Here is a 13,175-nt window from a genome sequence, read left to right on the forward strand (position 1 = left end):
TCTGGTTCTATAATTTGATGTTTTTATGACAATTGACTCAAAACAGACAACACGTATTTTACCCTCAGAGGACAGTGTTTTAATTGTGAACCCAACTTTTACAGAAACTATCCAACACACTATGAAAGAAGAAAATACAGCAAGACCCAGAGTCACTGGATGTTGTAAGGAAAAACAAAACGAGGTCACACTGGTTCCAAACACTGGTTCCAAACAATTGCTGATGTCCCAGAGTTGCCAGGTTCTAGTTCGAAATCTTCCTGTTTGCTTGCTCCACCCTGCAGATGCCAACATTTTCGTGAAAAGTTTTAAATACATATGTTTTTGATATTTATTGTTTAGTTTTTGTCCAATCAATAATTTAGAATAGAAGTTCAGTTAATCTTTTTCAGCATGCAATAAGAAAATTATCTATAAATTTAAAATAATGCCTACTATCTGGTTGCATATGCCATAAAACATTATTACTGAACTGCAACACAATTCTCTCATTCCGAGCATTCCAAAATAGCGCAGTGATTAATATTACAATGTTTAAAAATTACAGATCAAATGTTTCACATTTATCATCTAGACAGTTTAATCTTTTTTAGCCTATGTCAACTGAGTGACTCTGTTTGTATGTAGATGCTTTTAGAAAGTGCCTTCAGAAATGAAAATGAGGGCTTAAAGCTGAAATTGCAAATGGAATTTTTCTTTTGTTTAAATGTTTTTCTATGTCCATTCAACACTTTCAATATCTGTGGTACGTAATTTAATTCAGTCTTAGTCACTTCCACAGAATCTTCAAAGTAATCATTTGTAAAACATTTTTTTAGAGTCCCATTTATTTTGCCATGGTTTCATTGCTTTAATTGAATTCTTCAGATTTCAATTAGTGCTGATTATGTGGGATGCTGCTATTTGACAAGATTCAGGCGAATAGAGATGAAAACCAGACACAGTCCCTCCTACTGAATGTTTTATTATTAAGGGAAGAGCTATTTCTATTTGATTCTCCAAAAAGAGCAGGCAACATCAGACTTTTTTCAGTTTAAATTAGCTTTTCATCATACCATTTATATTGTAATAATGATTATTAAGTAACTTCACTATCGGTATGGTTGATGTGCACTCGTTTTGTTTCTTGGCATCATTGGATGAATCAATTGCAGCTAAAATATGAGTGTTTTTTATTTTTGTAAATGTTGGGTGTTTTTTTATTTTCTGTGTTTACAGGATAGACCTTTTTTTGTCAAGTGCGATAGTCAGTCCTAGAGGGGAGCATTTGAAGCCAATATTGGCAACAATTTTTTAATAGAGATAAGTATGTCCATTTCTGGAATTTCTTGGGTTGAAACAAAGGGCAGCGATATTTTTAACTGACTTTTAACTTACTCCCTTTCCACTTGGTCTCCTGAACACATAACTTAAGCTTTCTCCTCTTCCTTTAGCAGTCATAGTACCAGCATTTAAAGTACCAACCCTAACGTCCACTCTCCTCCACTTCTCCTTTCCCCGCTGTCTCTTTATCTCCTTCTCCTCCTTCAGCCAACAATAGCCCAACTTCCACCGGTACACTGGCTAGCCACTAGTTGGCTAACAATTCCAATGGCTCGACCGATCCAGTATGAATTTCAGATACATGATTAAATATATTTAAAAGAAAATATTTTTATGTTTAAAAAAAAAAAAACAGTGTTTCCTGGCAGACTTTGTTTAACCTTTAGGAAAGATTTTTTGTGGATGTAGATCATAAAATGTGCTTCATATAAAAAAAAACTCTTCATTAAGCATTTTATGTAATAAACAAAGGGCCTTAATCTGAGAGGTTAAGATTGTTTGTTTTTTTTTCGTTTGGAGCTGTTCATCTATGTGGGTCTAAATTGCATTTAATCTTACTCTCATTGTTTTGTCGACAGTAATCTATTCAACAATCAGCGATTGTTTGTGATGTAGAATCATATTTTATTGACGTTAAATGTTTGTCTTTCCGTCCGGAGCTGTTCATTTTTGTGGTGCTGAATTACAGTTAATATTACTCTCATCGTACTTTTCACAGTAATCTTCTATACAGTGATCAGTAGTAGTATTACTTCTGTCCCGATCATTTAGGATGTATTGTAAAGAATACTTGTGTTTTATACAGGCGCATTTTCAGCGTTCATACTCTAAGGGCCGCTATTGGACTAGATTCGTGTAGCATGAAACTGATAACCAGGCACAGTCCCTCCCACTCACTGTTTTATGAATACAGAAACAACGAATTCTTTTTTGATGCCCCTAATAGACAAGGCTGCATTTAATTCAGCTTTTCGGTTGAAAGGCCTTCTATTTCAACATTTATATTTTAATAGTGTTAAGAGGATAACAGCACTATCAATATGGTGGATGTGCGCTCGTGCGTTTCTCGGCATCGTCGGATGACTCAATCGCAGCGAAAATGGCAGACTGTGCTTTTTATTTTCTGTGTTTACGGGATAGACTTTGTTTTTTGTCAAGCGCGATATTCAATCCCGGAAGAAAGACCAGAGGGATCATTTGTAGGCAACATCGCCGACGATTTGGGAATAGAGATAAGTCGGTTTGTTTCTGGAAAAGCTCGGGTTGTAACAAAAGGCGGCCGGCAATATGTCGAACTTAGAAGAGACAAAGGCACCCTCGAGGTGAAGGAGAGGATAGACCGAGAAGAGCTCTGCAAGCAAACAACGCCCTGCAGTTTCAGCTTCGATCTGATCATGGAAAACCCCATAGAATTGCATCGTGTCACTGTGGAGGTTCAAGATATAAATGACAATGGACCATCATTTCCTAAAGGTACCGTCAGTTTACACGTTAGTGAAAACACTGGATCTGGGAAACGTTTTCATCTGGACAGCGCTGTAGATTTGGATGTGAGTGTAAATGACATTGAAAGCTACTCTCTTAGTCAGAACGATCATTTCAAGCTTGAAATAGATAATCAAGCCGATGGGCAAAAGCATGTTGAAATGATTTTAATCCGTGAATTAGACAGAGAAGAACGCGATGAGCTAAAACTTGTTCTCACTGCATATGATGGAGGATCTCCTAAAAGATCAGGCTCAATGCTAATTAATATTTTTGTATTAGATGTGAATGATAACTCTCCGGTGTTCAAAACATCTATTTATAAAGCCGAAGTAAAGGAAAATTCTCCAGCTGCTACAGTCGTTACTACAGTAAGCGCCAGTGATGCTGATGAAGGAAAAAACGGTCAGGTGTCATATTCTTTTGCTCAGGCTAGTAAAGAAGCCAGAAATTTTTTTGAAATAAATGCGGAAACAGGAGCGATTGAAACTTTACAAAGTTTGGATTATGAGACTGAAAAAACGTTTCAGTTAAATATTAAGGCAATGGATAGCGGAGGACTGGAAGATGTGTGTAAAGTAATTATAGATGTGATTGATGAAAATGATAACTCTCCGTCCATTCAGCTTATGTCATTTTCAAACATCATTGCAGAAAATTCTCCAATAGGTACAACTGTGGCTGTAATTAATATGGAGGACGCAGATTCCGGTAAAAATGGCATCGTGCAGTGTAAAATAAATGAAAATATTCCATTCAAAATAGAATCGTCTTTTTCTGATTACTATGCATTAATTACAGATGAAACTCTTGATCGAGAAAATATTGCTGAATATAATATCACCATTTATGTATCCGATCAAGGAAGTCCTTCACGTTACAGTAACAAAATTTTAAATGTTAAAATTTCTGATGTGAATGATAATCCACCTGTATTCAGTTCTGAAGAGTATAACGCTTTAGTAATTGAAAACAACTCTCCTGGTGTATCTGTGCTGACAGTTAAAGCGCGCGATGATGACTGGGGCCCAAATACTCGTCTGTCTTATTTTTTGGAGGAAAATAACATACAGGGCAACCCAGTGAGTTCTTTCGTCTCTGTGAATTCAGAAAGCGGAGTTGTACATGCAGTCAAGGTCTTTGATTATGAGCAAATGAAATCATTCAGCTTCAATGTGACAGCGCGAGACGGAGGGTCGCCTCCTTTAAGTTCTGAAGTTACAGTGACGATCCTCGTTCAAGATCAGAACGACAATGCTCCTCAGGTTCTCTATCCAGTTCAGACTGGTGGCTCTGTGGTGGTTGAGATTGTGCCTCGTTTAGCAGATGTTGGATATCTGGTCACTAAAGTGGTGGCTGTTGATGTGGACTCTGGTCAGAATGCCTGGCTCTCCTACAAACTCCAGAAAGCCACAGACAGAGCGCTGTTTGAAGTGGGAGCGCAGAATGGAGAGATACGAACTGTGCGTCAGGTCACTGACAAAGATGCTGTAAAACAAAAGCTCACTGTAGTTGTGGAGGATAATGGACAACCATCTCGCTCAGCTGTAGTTAAAATCAATGTAGCTGTAGCGGACTCTTTCCCTGAAGTGCTTTCAGAATTCAACGACTCAACACACAGCAAACAATATAATGATGACCTCACCTTTTATTTAGTTTTAGCATTAGCTGCTGTTTCTTTCCTCTTCATCACAACTCTAGTGGTTATAATATCAGTAAAGATCTACAGATGGAGACAATCGCGAATCTTTTATCAGTCCAATCTCCCAGTTATTCCATACTATCCACCTGGTTACACAGACACAGGAGTCACTGGAACTCTGCCGCACGTGTATAATTATGATACTTGTATGACGACTGACTCGAGGAAGACAGATTCCAAATATTCTACGATTGGAGGACAAACTTTTTTAGTGCTGGAGCCAAATATTACGGAAACTATGCAGCGCGCAATGAGAGACGTATTGCACCAAGACCCAGAGTCACCGGAAATGGTAAGGAAATGCTACTCAAATCTGAAATTTGTTATGAAACATGAATAAAAAGCATTACTTAAGTCTGAAAGCAGTTGAAACACTATTAACTATAAAAAAAAATATTTTATAGTTTTTTTTTTTTGCGTTATAAACACACATACACAGCTGTTTACTAGTGTAATGCTTACAAAGTATCAAATTATAAAATAGATTCAAAATTCAATACGCCGATTTTTACATTAAAATAAAACATGTTTACAATTGTTTAAAAAGGATCCTCTATTCAATTTTCTCTTTAAAATTGACACTGGGTTGACTTTCTCTAACCTTTATAAAAAAAAATTTGCATGTAGATAATAAGATTCGTTTTACATAAAATATTGTGTTCAATAAGTATATTGAGTTATGAAAATAATCGCCGTAAACTGAGACGTTAACTAATTTGTCTTTTTATTTAACTTAAATGTTTGTCTTTCCGTCTGGAGCTGTTCATTTATATGGTGCTGAATTACGTTTAATATTACCCTCATTCTGCTTTCCATGGTAATCTTCTATACAATAATCAGTTGTAGTATTATTACTTCTGTCCCGATCATTTGGGACAGTGGTCCCCAACCTCTGGGCCGCTTTCCGGCACCGGTCCGTGGGTCAATTGGTACTGGGCCGCACAGAATAAATACATAACATATAATAAAGTCTGTTACACTTACATTATTTCCGTTTTATTCATTATCTGATTCTGAACGATATTTTATTTTGGAAAAATTACCGGATTCTCTCAGCCACATCTGTCTATGACTCTTGATGCATGTTAAGATGCCTCGGTCACATGTCTTACCTCTATCCGCTACTTTCTTAAAGGGGCTGTTCCGGCCGGTAACACATAATACATTATTGCTAAATTAAAAACCCCAAGCTAGCAAAATTAACAAAAAACAACACAGTGAATTCACGTTTATTATAATATTTGGTAAATACCAGTTTTTAAGCCGGTCGTATCATTTTATTTTGTTTTATTTATCCACCACACCTTAAAGGCCGGTCCGTGAAAATATTGTCCGACATTAAACCGGTCCGTGAAAATATTGTCCGACATTAATCCGGTCAGTGTCTCAAAAAAGGTTGGGGACCACTGATTTAGGATGTAGGATAAAGAATACATGTGTTTCATACAAGTGCATTTTCAGCCTTCAAACTCTAAGGGCCGCTATTTGACTAGATTCGTGAACGGATCCGTTAACCAGGAAAAGTCACTCCTACTTACTGTTTTATTAATGACGTAACGATGATTTTATTTTTAATGCCTGATTGGACATGGGTACATAAGCATCTGTTTCTCTGTTGGACGAGTTTTACATTTTACCATTTATATTTTAATGATATTTAGAGAATAACTTCACTATCAATATGGTGGATGTACGCTCGTGTGATTCTCGGCATCGTAGGATGAATTCATCGCAGCTAAAATGGCAGACTGTGCTTTTTATTTTCTGTGTTAACGGGATGGACTTTGTTTTTGGTCAAGCGCGATATTCAATTCCAGAGGAGACGCCAGAAGGATCGTTTGTAGGCAACATCGCCAACGACTTGGGAATAGAGATAAGTAGACTTATTTCTGGAAAAGCTCGGGTTGTAACAAAGGGCGGGCGGCAATATGTCGAACTGAGCAGAGACAAAGGCACCCTCGAGGTGAAGGAGAGGATAGACCGAGAGGAGCTCTGCAAGCAAACAACGCCTTGCAGCTTCAGCTTCGATCTGATCATGGAAAACCCCATAGAATTGCATCGTGTATTTGTGGAGGTTCAAGATATAAATGACAATGCCCCAAAATTCCCAAAAGGTACAGTGAATCTCCAGATAAGCGAAAACATAGAAATAGGAACAGAATTGCTCTTAGACAGAGCTGTAGACTTAGATGTGGGAATAAATGGCATTAAAAACTATTTACTTAGTCCGACCGATAATTTTAACTTGAAAATTAATAATGAGGCAGACGGCAATAAACATGTTGACATGATTTTGCAACGTGAATTGGACCGAGAAGAACGCGATCAAATAAAATTAGTTCTCACTGCATATGATGGAGGTTCACCCAAAAAATCAGGCGTGATGCAAATTCATATTTCTGTATTAGATGTGAATGATAATGCTCCGGTGTGTAAACAATCAGTATATAAAGCCGAGGTGAAGGAAAATATTCCTGCTGGCACTGTTGTGGCTGCAGTAAGCGCCAATGACGCTGATTTGGGATTAAATGGACAGGTCTTATATTCTTTCGCTCAGGCTACTGAAGAAGCCAGAAACGTTTTTAAAGTTGACCCAGAAACAGGAGCTATCAAAATCCTAAACATCTTAGATTATGAAACTGAACAGAATTATCAAATAAATATTAAGGCAATGGATAAAGGGGGGCTGGTAGATGTGTGTAAAGTCATTATAGATGTGATTGATGAAAATGATAACTCTCCGACCATTCAACTTATGTCATTTTCAAACATCCTTGCAGAAAATTCTCCAATCGGTACAACCGTGGCTGTAATTAATGTGGAAGACGCAGATTCCGGTAAAAATGGCATCGTGCAGTGTAAAATAAATATGAATATTCCATTTAAAATTGAATCGTCTTTTTCTGATTACTATGCATTAATTACAGATGAAACTCTTGATCGAGAAAATATTGCTGAATATAATATCACCATTCACGTGTCCGATCAAGGAAGTCCTGTACGATACAATAACAAAACCTTAAATGTTAAAATTTCTGATGTGAATGATAATCCACCCGTATTCAGTTCTGAAGCGTATAAAGCAATAGTAAGGGAAAACAACTCTCCTGGTGTATCTGTGCTGACAATTAAAGCGCAGGATGATGACTGGGGCCCAAATGCTCGCTTGTCTTATCTTTTGGAGGATAATAACATACAGGGCAACCCAGTGAGTTATTTTGTTTCTGTAAATTCAGAAAACGGGGTTGTACATGCAGTCAAGGTCTTTGATTATGAGCAAATGAAATCGTTCAGCTTCAATGTGACAGCGCGAGACGGAGGGTCGCCTCCTTTAAGTTCTGAAGTCACAGTGACGATAGTTGTTCAAGATCAGAATGACAATGCTCCTCAGGTTCTTTACCCGGTGCAGACTGGTGGCTCTGTATTGGCTGAGATTGTGCCTCGTTCAGCAGATGTCGGATATCTTGTCACTAAAGTGGTGGCTGTTGATGTGGACTCTGGTCAGAATGCCTGGCTCTCCTACAAACTCCAGAAAGCCACAGACAGAGCGCTGTTTGAAGTGGGAGCACAGAATGGAGAGATACGAACTGTGCGTCAGGTCACTGACAAAGATGCTGTTAAACAAAAGCTCACTGTAGTTGTGAAGGATAATGGACAACCATCTCGCTCAGCTCTAGTTAACATCAATGTAGCTGTAGCGGACACTTTCCCTGAGGTGCTCTCAGAGTTCACCGACTTTACGCACACCAAACAATATAATGATGACCTCACCTTTTATTTAGTTTTAGCATTAGCTGCTGTTTCTTTCCTCTTCATCACAACTCTATTAGTTATAATATCAGTAAAGATCTACAGATGGAGACAATCGCGAATCTTTTATCAGTCCAATCTCCCAGTTATTCCATATTATCCACCCGGTTACACAGACACAGGAGTCACTGGAACTCTGCCACACGTGTATAATTATGATACTTGTATGACGACTGACTCGAGGAAGACAGATTACAAATATTCTACTATCGGAGGACAAAGTGTTTTAATGATGGACCCGAGTTTTACAGAAACTATGCAGCGCGCAATGAGAGAAAGAGTATTACAGCAAGACCCAGAGTCACCGGAAGCGGTAAGGAACTGATATTTACAACTATGGCATGACAAAGTTAATGTGCAATATGTCATGAACGCAAACGAAAGAATATTTACTTTAAAATGTTATTTCATCTTTTTTTCTGCGTGCTGAGCGTTACAAACACAGCTCAGTGTTTACAATTATAAAGCTTAGAATGTATTCAGTAGAATTAAGCTTGAATAGGCTGGTGTTTCTAAAATAATTACAATTAAAACATCTAGAAATGTTTAAAATTGGTCTTGTTTGATTTTTTATATTATCACTTGTCTGACTTCGTTTAAACTTGAGCAATCTTTGCGTGCGTATAGATAAAGATTTTCGCATTACATAAAAATAGTCTATTTATTTAAGCATTTTTAGCGATGAAAATTAGGGCCTTAAACAGAGGTCAACTGACTTCTTTGTTTTGTCTCCCAGATTAAATGTTTGTATTTCCGGCTGTAGCAATCAACAATCCGTTGTATTTTTTCTTTTTCATGATTATTTCGGATCTAAGATAAATGATATTTTTGTTCCATACAAGTGCACTTTCAGCCTCCATACTCTGAGGGCCGCTATTTGACTACATTCGTGTTGAATCGAGCTGATAAACAGGCACAGTCACTCCCACAATTCCAAACAGTGATTTATTTATTTTTTTGGTGCCTCGGTTAGATATGGTTACACCAGCTTCTTCTTTTTCGTTTGAAAGGGTTTTACAATTAACAATTTAAAATCTTAATAATGTTTAAAGTATAACAAAAAAACATTAATATGGTGGAGGTACGATTACGGATATCTCGGCATCGTCGGATGACTCCATCGCACCTGAAATGGCAGACTGTGCTTTTTATTTTCTGTGTTTACGGGATGGAAATAGTTTTTGGTCAAGCGCGATATTCAATCCCAGAGGAAACACCAGATGGATCATTTGTAGGCAACATCGCCAACGATTTGGGAATAGAGATAAGTAGACTTATTTCTGGAAAAGCTCGGGTTGTAACAAAAGGCGGTCGGCAATATGTCGAACTGAGCAGAGACAAAGGCACCCTCGAGGTGAAGGAAAGGATAGACCGAGAAGAGCTCTGCAAGCAAACAACGCCCTGCAGTTTCAGCTTCGATCTGATCATGGAAAACCCCATAGAATTGCATCGTGTATTTGTGGAGGTTCAAGATATAAATGACAACGCACCAAAATTCCCAAAAGGTACCGCCAGTTTACAAATAAGCGAAAACACAGAAATAGGGACGCAATTCCACTTAGACAGAGCTGTAGACTTAGATGTGGGGATGAATGGAATTAAAAACTATTCTCTTAGCCCCACCGATCATTTCAAGTTGAAAATAAACAATGAAGCAGACGGCAATAAACATGTAGAATTGGTTTTGCAGCGTGCACTGGACAGAGAAGAACGCGATCAGATAAAATTAGTTCTCACTGCATATGATGGAGGTTCACCCAAAAAATCAGGCGCAATGCAAATTCATATTTCTGTATTAGATGTGAATGATAATGCTCCGATGTGTAAACAATCAGTATATAAAGCCGAAGTTAATGAAAATTCTCAAGCTGGTACAGTTGTGGCTGCAGTAAGCGCCTCTGATGTTGATCAGGGATTAAATGGACAGGTCTCATATTCATTCGCTCAGGCTACTGAAGAAGCCAGGAGTGTTTTTAAAATAAACTCAGAAACAGGAACTATTACAACCGTAAACAGCTTAGATTATGAAATCGAAAAAATGTATCAACTAAATATAAAGGCAATGGATAAAGGCGGACTGAAAGATACATGTAAAGTCATTATAGATGTGATTGATGAAAATGATAACTCCCCGTCCATTCAACTTATGTCATTTTCAAACGTCATTGCGGAAAATTCTCCAATCGGTACAACCGTTGCTGTGATTAATGTGGAGGATGCAGATTCTGGCATAAATGGACTCGTGCACTGTAAAATAAATGAAAACATTCCGTTTAAAATTGAATCGTCTTTTTCTGATTACTATGCATTAATTACAGATAAAACTCTTGATCGAGAAAATATTGCTGAATATAATATCACCATTCACGTGTCCGATCAAGGAAGTCCTGTACGATACAATAACAAAACCTTAAATGTTAAAATTTCTGATGTGAATGATAATCCACCCGTATTCAGTTCTGAAGAGTATAAAGCAATAGTAAGGGAAAACAACTCTCCTGGTGTGGCTGTGCTGAAGGTTCAAGCGCGGGATGATGACTGGGGCCCAAATGCTCGTCTGTCTTATTTATTAGAGGATAAAAACATACAGGGCAACCCAGTGAGTTCTTTAGTCTCAGTGAATTCCGAGAGCGGAGTGATATCGGCAGCCAAGGTCTTTGATTATGAGCAAATGAAATCGTTCAGCTTCAATGTGACAGCGCGAGACGGAGGGTCGCCTCCTTTAAGTTCTGAAGTTACAGTGACTTTAATCGTTCAAGATCAGAATGACAATGCTCCTCAGGTTCTCTACCCAGTACAGACTGGTGGCGCTGTAGTGGCTGAGATTGTGCCTCGTTCAGCAGATGTCGGATATCTGGTCACTAAAGTGGTGGCTGTTGATGTGGACTCTGGTCAGAATGCCTGGCTCTCCTACAAACTCCAGAAAGCCACAGACAGAGCGCTGTTTGAAGTGGGAGCACAGAATGGAGAGATACGAACTGTGCGTCAGGTCACTGACAAAGATGCTGTGAAACAAAAGCTCACTGTAGTTGTGGAGGATAACGGACAACCATCTCGCTCAGCTGTAGTTAACATCAATGTAGCTGTAGCGGACACTTTCCCTGAAGTGCTCTCAGAGTTCACAGACTTTACGCACAGCAAACAATATAATGATGACCTCACCTTTTATTTAGTTTTAGCATTAGCTGCAGTATCTTTCCTTTTTATCACAACTCTATTAGTTATAATATCAGTAAAGATCTACAGATGGAGACAATCGCGAATCTTTTATCAGTCCAATCTCCCAGTTATTCCGTATTATCCACCTGGTTACGCAGACACAGGAGTCACTGGAACTTTGCCACACGTGTATAATTATGATGCTTGTATGACGACTGATTCGAGGAAGACAGATTACAAATATTCTACTATCGGAGGACAAAGTGTTTTAATGATGGACCCGAGTTTTACAGAAACTATGCAGCGCGCAATGAGAGAAAGAGTATTACAGCAAGACCCAGAGTCACCGGAAGCGGTAAGGAACTGATCTCCTCATGTTAAATGCGAAATGTGTCATTAAATAAAAATAGTTACTTTAAGTTAAACATAGCAAAAGTGGAAAAAACACAACATTTCTTTTAAGGCCTGACGCTGACATGTCAGGCATTTTATCTTTTTTTTTCTGCTGTTTTATTTGCTTTCTTTTTTTTTTTATTTGGCCGAGCAGCCCAAATTTCCAGTGTTTAACGTGGCAATATATGACGGATATTTTAATAAAATAAAAAAAAATCATATCATCAAGAATGAGTTGTAAATGAGTCTTTGGCTGTTCAAACGAGTTTTACTGGATCCATAAGTAAATCCATTGACTTTTGCTCTGGCTCGCACTTGTCCTATCAGTTTTTAAATTTGGCTTAACCCGGGTTGTAAGATAAGCATACACCACACACTTTATTTTTAACAAGGAAGGGCCCAGTCGAAATGTCCTGCCCTGATCTCATCTTTCAGTGGAAAATATGTTATCACAGTCAATAAACCTTTAAAAATTCCTCGTCTGGCGCTGTTCATCTCTGTGGTGCTGAATTAGTTCGTTGCAGAATTAGTTACTTGTACTGAGCTGGTATTCATTTCTTGTTGCTTCTTCAATAACGGTGCGGTTGCAGGGAGTAGAGGTGGTGAAGGTGGAGAAGTTCAGGTACCTGGGGTCAACAGTGCAAAATAATGGAGAGTGTGTGAGAGAAGTAAAGAAAAGAGTGCAGGCAGGGTGGAGTGGGTGGAGAAAAGTGGCAGGAGTGATTTGGGATGGAAGGGTATCTGCAAGAGTAAAAGAGGTAAAGTTTATATGATTTTGATGAGACCTGCTATGTTGTATGGTTTAGAGACAGTGGCATTGAAAGACCGGAATGGAGCTGGAGGTACAGTAGCAGAGTTGAAGATGTTCTGATCCTAACTGGTAGTGTTAAGGATGGACAGGATTAGAAACTAGTTACTAATGTAGGAAATTTTGTGGACAAAGTGAGAGAGATCCGATTGAGATGGTTTGGACATCTGCAGAGGAGGATCATGAGGTATATTTGTAGGAGAATGCTGAGGATATAACACCAGGAATGAGGAAAAGATGAAGCCCAGAAAGAAGGTTCATGGATGTGGTGAAGGAAGGCATGCAGGTAGTTGGTTTAAAAGAGGCAGATGTAGAGGAAAGAGTAGTATGGAGACGGATGATCCGCTGTGGCGACCCCTAATGGGAGCAGCCGAGAGAAAAAGAAGATTTACAGTTGAGGACCTTGACTGAGAAAATATTACTAAATATAAAAAACGTAGCAAAATATAAAGTATTGTAAAATTTCATGGAAAAAAGTGCAAATGATGCGACTGT

At 38.4% G+C, this 13,175-nt stretch overlaps 1 protein-coding gene and 1 pseudogene across 12 annotated transcripts in view; both read left to right on the forward strand.

Moving 5' to 3' along the window:
- Positions 1–13,175, forward strand: part of LOC310741048 (protocadherin gamma-C5-like) — a gene marked incomplete at its 5' end in the record, with an annotated part of 208,022 nt that overhangs the window by 107,735 nt on the left and 87,112 nt on the right. For 4 of the 11 annotated variants that reach the window (XM_083568471.1, XM_083568472.1, XM_083568442.1 and 1 more), the window contains one exon: positions 9,393–11,834. The exons of the other annotated variants lie outside the window; for them this stretch is intronic. In XM_083568471.1, coding sequence (XP_083424597.1) covers positions 9,393–11,834 — 2,442 coding nt within the window. Of the gene's footprint in view, positions 1–9,392; positions 11,835–13,175 lie in introns of those variants that run through there. 11 annotated transcript variants of the gene reach the window in all.
- Positions 6,084–9,279, forward strand: LOC310741055 (protocadherin beta-16 pseudogene; annotated as a pseudogene). The gene has a single exon. The product of its transcript is annotated as a protocadherin beta-16 pseudogene (transcript).

The sequence above is a fragment of the Silurus aristotelis genome (assembly GCF_946808225.1).
Source record: "Silurus aristotelis genome assembly, chromosome: 18".
In the NCBI taxonomy this organism is placed as follows: domain Eukaryota; kingdom Metazoa; phylum Chordata; class Actinopteri; order Siluriformes; family Siluridae; genus Silurus; species Silurus aristotelis.